The sequence below is a fragment of the Dunckerocampus dactyliophorus genome, chromosome 9 (genome assembly GCF_027744805.1).
Source record: "Dunckerocampus dactyliophorus isolate RoL2022-P2 chromosome 9, RoL_Ddac_1.1, whole genome shotgun sequence".
NCBI lineage: Eukaryota > Metazoa > Chordata > Actinopteri > Syngnathiformes > Syngnathidae > Dunckerocampus > Dunckerocampus dactyliophorus.
The window spans coordinates 9,150,031-9,157,546 of NC_072827.1; the positions used below are offsets into that span (position 1 = coordinate 9,150,031).

The 7,516-nt window shown below is 46.0% G+C and overlaps 1 protein-coding gene across 3 annotated transcripts in view; it reads right to left on the reverse strand.

The window, feature by feature from the left end:
* Positions 1-7,516, reverse strand: part of pde11a (phosphodiesterase 11a) — a 96,597-nt gene that overhangs the window by 36,123 nt on the left and 52,958 nt on the right. For 2 of the 3 annotated variants that reach the window (XM_054787553.1, XM_054787555.1), the window contains exon 10: positions 7,432-7,482. The exons of the other annotated variant lie outside the window; for it this stretch is intronic. In XM_054787553.1, the coding sequence (XP_054643528.1) occupies positions 7,432-7,482 (51 nt within the window). The remainder of the gene's footprint in view (positions 1-7,431; positions 7,483-7,516) is intronic. 3 annotated transcript variants of the gene reach the window in all.

Below are 7,516 nucleotides of genomic sequence, written 5' to 3' on the forward strand. Positions count from 1 at the left end.
GTGACAGCACTGTGGTGCTGCAGGTGAGCACCTTATTGGTTTCTCTGTTTGTTATGGGTTTGGTTTCTCCTCCTTTGCTTATGGCGGGGTTTTTTTCCTCATTCTAGACCAGAGGTGGGCAAACTACGGCCCGCGGGCCAGATCCGGCCCGTTGTTCTTTTTAATCCGGCCCGCCGAAGATTGTACAGAATTAAGGTTTGATGTGAATGATTGCATTCATTTCATTTTGACTTGTAATGACGGCATTTCAACACCAGATGGCGCCGTAGGCGCAGTGACTTGAGAGAGCCATTTCCAATTACCGCTCTTCTACTCGCTCGCCAACGTTACCACAGATGGATCGCGAAATGTGACAGGAAAAAACGTCGGGATGCTCAAGAGAATTCAGGACAGCTGAAAGAGGACAACCCTGAGCAGGAGGTCATGTTTCTACACTGAAGTTTGGGAAAAGTATGTCAACATGTGTGGGAGCTCAAACGGGAGATGATTTGGTTTTTGGAGCTACTTGAGAATACTGTCAGTTTGGTAGCTTCCTCCCAGTTAGCCTACCCGCTTTCAGTTCTGTAGTCTTTGTTTCTGTTGCCTTTTTCGTGGTGCTCCTTTTGTTACTGTTAGGCCTGCACCATAGATTTTTATTGTTATCTTTTTCCTTCTTGACCGCTGTGGTGTGTATGCATGGAATTAAGAGACTTCTTTATTGACACCACCCTGCTTGTTTGCGTTTTTGGGTCCAAACAAGTTTGTGGCGTGACAGAATCAAACAACCACACTGATGGACCCTTCAGAGCAGGAAAAGATGTTTTTGGCCCTCACAGCTCATGGCCAGACTATTAGCCGCCATGAGCAAATTCTTGAAGACATGTCAACCCTCATTAGAGACAGTCATGCTCGGATTCCTGCCCAGTCTACCTCCTTTGAAGACTCGTCACAACATGCTGTCCAAGTCATGCCCCCCCTCGCGCTGCCAAGCCCTCCTTCTGGGAACCCAGCATTCCCCACCCGTCTAGGTTTGGTGGTGATTTTGGTCAATGCGGGTTGTTTGTTCACCATTGCTCCCTCATAGTTGCGCAACAGCCAAGCACGTACGCCACAGACTCCACAAGGGTAGCATACATGCTTAGTCTCCTTTCAGGGTACGTTGTCAGCTGGACCATTGTCATTTGCAATAAGAAACCGGAGCTATGTCACAAGTTACCCTTGTTTGTGACTGAGATGAAGACGGTGTTCGACCACCCGATGCGAGAGCGTGATGCTGGCATGCGCCTTCTCTCAATCCGCCTGGGCAACTCCTCCATCGCGGACCACTCCGTTACGTTCCGCGTTCTAGCGGCCGAGAGCGACTGGGGCGAGAAGGCACTGCGCTGCAGCTGCCTGGGAAGCCTCAGCTCCCGTCTTCAGGATGACTGGCAGCGAGGGACAAGACAAGGACGTTGGAGGAGGTTATTGCTTTGTCCATTCGGCTGGATGGTTGGCTGCAGGAACGCTCATTCCAACATCAGGCGGAGACTCCCACTTTTCCATGTCGGGCATCGCCATCGCCTCAAGAGACTCTTCCGGACCCCCTCCTCCCTCCTTCGGGCGTCAGTGGTCCATCTTCGGGGGATTACGGCGGGGTTGAGCCCATGCAGTTGGGAGCCAATCGCCTGTCGTCGGCCGAGAGAAGCCGGCGGCTGCGCCTTCATCTGTGCCTCTACTGTGGCGAGACGGATCACTTGCTTGTTGGTTGTCCGGTTCGCTCTGTAGCGACGATCATCTTCCTCCAGCGAGAGGTCTTCAAGGAGCTCAACTGTGATCAAATGTCTCCAGATGGAAGGTACGCTGTCATGGGGGCAGGAGGCGTTACCCATAAAAGCTCTGATTGAATCAGGAGCGGATGATCATTTTATTGACTGTGAGCTAGTCAAGCATTTCAACATACCTACTGTTTTGTTACCTTCTCCTAAGACTGTGCGCTCGTTTGATGGCGGCAATCTTGCTAACATTACTAGCCAGACCACTGCTTGTTCCCAACTCCTTGCGGGTAATCATCGGGAGACAATTATTTTTTCATAATCCCATCACGTTCTGCTCGGGTGGTCCTTGGGCTCACATGGCTTAAACAGCACAGCCCCATAATTGACTGGGCTACACTTAAAATTACCCATTGGAGCGATTTTTGCCACTCTCACTGTCTGCGGTCTGCTGCTACACCCGCTTCTCACGCCCTCCTCCACCATCTCCTCTCTTCACCTTAGTGCCCGAGGGTTATCACTCACTCCACAAAGTTTTTTGTAAGGATCGTGCTATGTCTCTTCCTCCTCACTGTCCTTATGATTGCGCCATTGATTTGTTGCCAGGTGCACCTCTTCTCTCCACCCGTCTTTATAACATGTCTCAACCTGAACAGAAGGCACTCAAGGAATATACTTCTTCTTCACTCACGGCGGGTCACATACGTCCGTTCATCTTCTCGTCTGGCGGCTGGGTTCTTCTTCATTAAGAAGAAGGATGGCTCGTTGCGACCCTGCATTGATTTTCGCACCCTTAACCACATTACTGTCCGGGACAAATACCCAATTCCTCTCCTTGATTCGGCCTTTACCCATCTGCACAGTGCGGTCATCTTCACTAAGCTAGATTTGCGGAATGCCTATCACTTAGTACGCATTCGCAAGGGTGACGAGTGGAAGACAGCTTTTGACACTCTACTGGGGCATTTTGAGTACTGTGTTATGCCATTTGGTCTTACTAACACCCCTGCCATCTTCCAAAGTCTCATCGACAACGTGCTGAGGGACATGATTGGGCGCTTTGTTTTTGTTTATCTTGATGCTATCCTTTTTTTCTCTCCTTCTGTTTCTGCTCACCATCAACACGTTTGCTTGGTGCTCCAAATTTTATTAGCAACCGTCTGTTTGTCAAGGCTGAAAAACATTTGTTCCATTCCTCCTCAGTGCCGTTTTTGGGGTTTGTCGTGGAGAAGGGCCAAATCAGACCCGATCCCGCCAAGGTAAAGGCGGTAGTCGAATGGCTGACTCTGACATCTAAGAAGCTTGTGTAGAGGTTACTGGGGTTTGCCAACTTTTATAGGTGCTTTATACAGAACTTCAGCAAGGTCGCAGAACCTTTGAATAAGCTAACATCTTCTAAGGTTCCCTTTGTCTGAACCCCAGCGGCTGACACCACTTTTAGGAGATTAAAGTTGTGTTTTACGTCTGCTCCTGTGCTCGTTCATCCTGACCCGTCTCTTCCTTTCTTTGTGGAGGTGGATGCGTCTGACACAGGGGTTGGGCCGTACTCTCCCAGCGCTCTAGCTCGGACCAAAAGTTGCACCCGTGTGCCTTCTACTCCAGACGACTTTCTTCTGGGGAGCGTAACTACGACATAGGCAGCTCCTGGCGGTCGTCCTCGCCTTGCTGGAGGGGAAGCACTGGCTCAAAGGCAGCGGCTCATCCATTCGTCATCTTTACAGACCACAGGAACCTATCCTACATTCGTTTTGCACAACGCCTCAATCCTCGACAGGCACGTTGGTCCCTCTTCCTCACCAGATTTGATTTTGTCCTCACTTACCTCCCTGTATCTCTCAAAGGGAAGCCCGACGGCCACGGTTTTTAGCCTCACCTATTCCCTTCCCAGGAGGTAGAATCATCGGTGGCTTCTCTGGCCTCCCTGTTGCGCCAGGTCCACTGGGTTTGGCAAGACACCCGGGCGGCACTGATGCGCACCGCCAAACGGAACCAGAAGTTGCCGGACCGGGGTCGCAAGCCTGCTCCTGAATACAAGCCTGGTCAGAAAGTTTGGCTCTCATCACGGGACCTCTTGTTGGCTGGCAAATCCAAAAAGATGGCACCCAGATTCATTGGCCCATTTGAGGTCATTCGTATGGTTAACCCCCGTGTCAGCCAGACTGAAGCTTCCGCCGTCACTCAAGAAGTACCCTGTGTTCCATGTATCCCTCCTGAAGCCCGTCTCCTCCTGCAACCTTAACCCTCCACCAGTGCCTCCTCCTCCTCCTCGGCTGGTAGACGGCCATCCTGCATTTATGGTCAAATCTATTGTGGATTCCAGGAAGCGGGGCAGGGATGTGCAGTATCTTATCGACTGGGAGGGATACAGCCCCGAGGAACATTTGTGGGTTTCTTGTTCTCTTATTCTTGATGACTCCCTTCTTGCCGCCTTTTATCAGCAATTCCACGACAAGCCAGGTAATCTGTCCAGGGGTTCCAGTTAATTGGGAGGTGGGAATACTGTCACGCTTTGCTGTGACACCACTCTGGTGCTGCAGGTGAGCACCTTATTGGTTCGTCTGTTTGTTTTGAGTTTGGCTTCTCCTCCTTTGCTTATGGTGTTTTTTTTCCTCATTGTAGACCGTGTGCTACCTTAGTGGGTGGAACTACTGAAAGAGTCACAGGTGTTCCATATCAGAGCTACCCCTTTATTATCACATCTGTGACAGCAGGAAGGCGTATTTGATTGCTCTTCATGGACTCACGCCACAAGTCTTCTTCATCCTTCCAGACTCATTCCTGCCAGTCAGCTTCATCTTTTATTGCTACGGTAGATCTGCTGTCATTAATAGTTGACCTTCCTGCCAGTTCCGTAGCTTCCTCCCAGTTAGCCTACCCGCTTTGAGTTCTGTAGTCTTTGTTTCCGTCAACTTTTTCGTGGTGCTCCACTTGTTACTGTTAGTCCCGCACCATAGATTTTTGTTATCTTTTTCCTTCTTGACTGCTGTGTAGGCAAGGAATGAAAAGATGTCTTTATTGACAACACCCTGCTTGTTTGCGTTTTTGGGTCCTGACCTTGTGACTTGCAATTCCAAGGGACAGTGTTTTGCTGAGAGTGAGTAACCACAATTCTCGCTGACTGAACACTGGTGACCGAAGGAACATCCAGATGCTTGATAACAGATATCAGTACATAATAACACATCACATTTCATTGTTGGCAACGGTGTTGTAACATTTGAAATAGCACTTAATAAGATTAGCCTTTACAAGAAAACAATTATTTTTAACAGCGTTACTGTCAACACTGGGTCAGAGGATGCTGAGAGAGCTCACATTAATAAGATTTCTTTGTTTACTTTCACAGCTGACTAGAACAAAAATGTGGCGTCATTAGTCGAGAAAAAACAGTTCACATAAATGATCCCAATTAAGCGTATCCATCGTCAAGTGCGGTCTAATGAGCACAATGGCTGTCGTATCTGTTTGATATTTAGATGATGATCCTTTAAGTAAAGTTCTCCTGTGCATACAGTCAAACCTCTGTTTTCGTACACCCTAGTTTTTGCAAAATTTGTTTTTGATGAAAGTTTTTGCCAAAATATTACCTCACTTTGAATACACTGTCTCGGTTATTGTACAAAACAAACAAGTATAATTTTCGACTTACAAGCCGTTACTTTTTTCTCAAGCTTTGAACCCTGCAGCTTGTACAGTGATGCGGCTAATTTATGTACATCTTCCGTGATGCTTACAATGCAGCTTCAGGAAGTAGTGACGTGGATGAATGAAGTGGAAACTAATTTAGCATTTTGAAGTGTTATGCAGAGATCTTTGACACATCTTAAGTAAGTTTGATCAAGTGTAGAATTACTACAGCTCCTGTTTGGACTGCTCGGACCGCCAACCGTCCACTATCACCAGTTCCCAGCAGGAGGAGGAGGACAGAGAGGACAAAGTTTTTTAAAAACTTTCTCTGTAACATATTTCTGTATACTAAATATCTCATGTTACGATGTGGACACCTGCGGCTTATAGACAGGTGCGGCCTGTAGTCCGGAAATTACAGTAGGCCATTTTCCCTGGACTGTATCATTCCGCAGTGTCAAGTGTTCTAACAAAGCACCCTACGGATTAGTGACTTACCGTCCGCGCAGCTATGAGACCAAAGTAAGTTGCAAGTTTTGGCAGTTTGTTAAAGAAGGTGAGAAACAGTATTGAATTCAAGAAATAACTCAAGTACTCTCAACTTAGTGATGTTATATGTTCATTTATCCATTTTATTTGTTATTTATAATTATTTTTGGATGTTTTGCTGCACATAAAACTAGAATTATTCTCTTTTTTGTTAATATTTTTGGTGTCTGGAATGTATTAATTGGATTTACATCATTTCCTACGTTAAAATTTTTGAAAACGGAGGTACCACTGTATATGTTTTGACTAGAGTACAAGTCCCGCACTAAGGCTCAGCACTCAGCTGTTGCCTTCATGACGTCTCACTTAATTCACAGCTCGCGGGTATAGCAAATGCCAGCCAGGTTTGTTTACCGACGCCACTGGCACTTGCAGTCAAGCGCACTCAATAAGGATCCATATGTAGAGCAGTTATGAAAGAAGAAAAGGAGTGGGGGTGGGGAGTGGGGGGTGATGCAGAGCAAGTGCTGAAGAGATCACACAACCACATGGAAAAAAAAGCAGGGTTCCTATTTTGCCATAATGGGGAAAAATGGGGAAAATGCTTCACTTGGAAAGGCAGGAAATTAGGTCATATCCATATTTCAGAAATGCCAAGCCAATTAAAAATGTAAAATGTCTTTTCAGTTTTAATTTTTACAAATAATGCAATGAGAGCATAGGTCTATCGATTTCTCTTCAAACATTTAATATTTACATGTTGGCATGCTAAGTTTTTTGTGAGATTATCAGTTAATGAAAAATACTAATACAAAATCAATAAGTAGAGGCAGTGGAGAAATCTTGGCTTAACAATGCAAATGAAAGGTAGCATCACCATACTAATGCTTTTTTAAAAAACTTTAATATTGAAATTAGAGATGCTTGATGCTGGCTTTCTTAGCGATACTGATATCCCTGCTAACTTTGGGCAAGAGGCGGGGTACACACTGGACTAGTCACCCGCCAATTGCAGGGCACATATAGACAAACAACTATTCACACTCACATTCACAGCTACGGACAATTTAGAGTATGTGAACCCAAATACGAACTGGACCAAATACGAACAGCACCTTCTTTAACATTGCATTGAATTAATTTCATGTATACAGGCCGATCGTAATACCCGGTAGTGACAGTATTATGAGATTTCCAAAACAAGAACAAGAAATATGCCACTTTTTCATAAATATCCATGCCATATTTAATGAGAACAAAAAATGCCTAAGGAAGCCTAATGAGTTTCTGTATATGTCCCCATCATTTTCCTGAAAAATATAATGGTCTTCCCCGGAGCCCATGCTCAAACCCTCTGCCTGTTTTCATGGTCCTGCTATCTTTTTCATCATCAACCTGAGCGCTAGAGAGACAACCAAACCAAGTGCTGCAGGTGAATATGAATATAAAAATACTGTACATGCCTTTCCATCCTTGCCTTGGGAAAAAAAAAAAACACACTCACGTGAATTGTGAGGCAAATACTCTAATAAGCTTGGTACTACAATTTGCAGTGGATGACAATACTGCAGGAAAAGTTATTTACCTTGAATTTGTCAACTTCAGTCTTGGAGCAAGTGGCATGGTATGAGAGAACCTGAAAAATAATGACACCTGTGTCACTCAAGCTG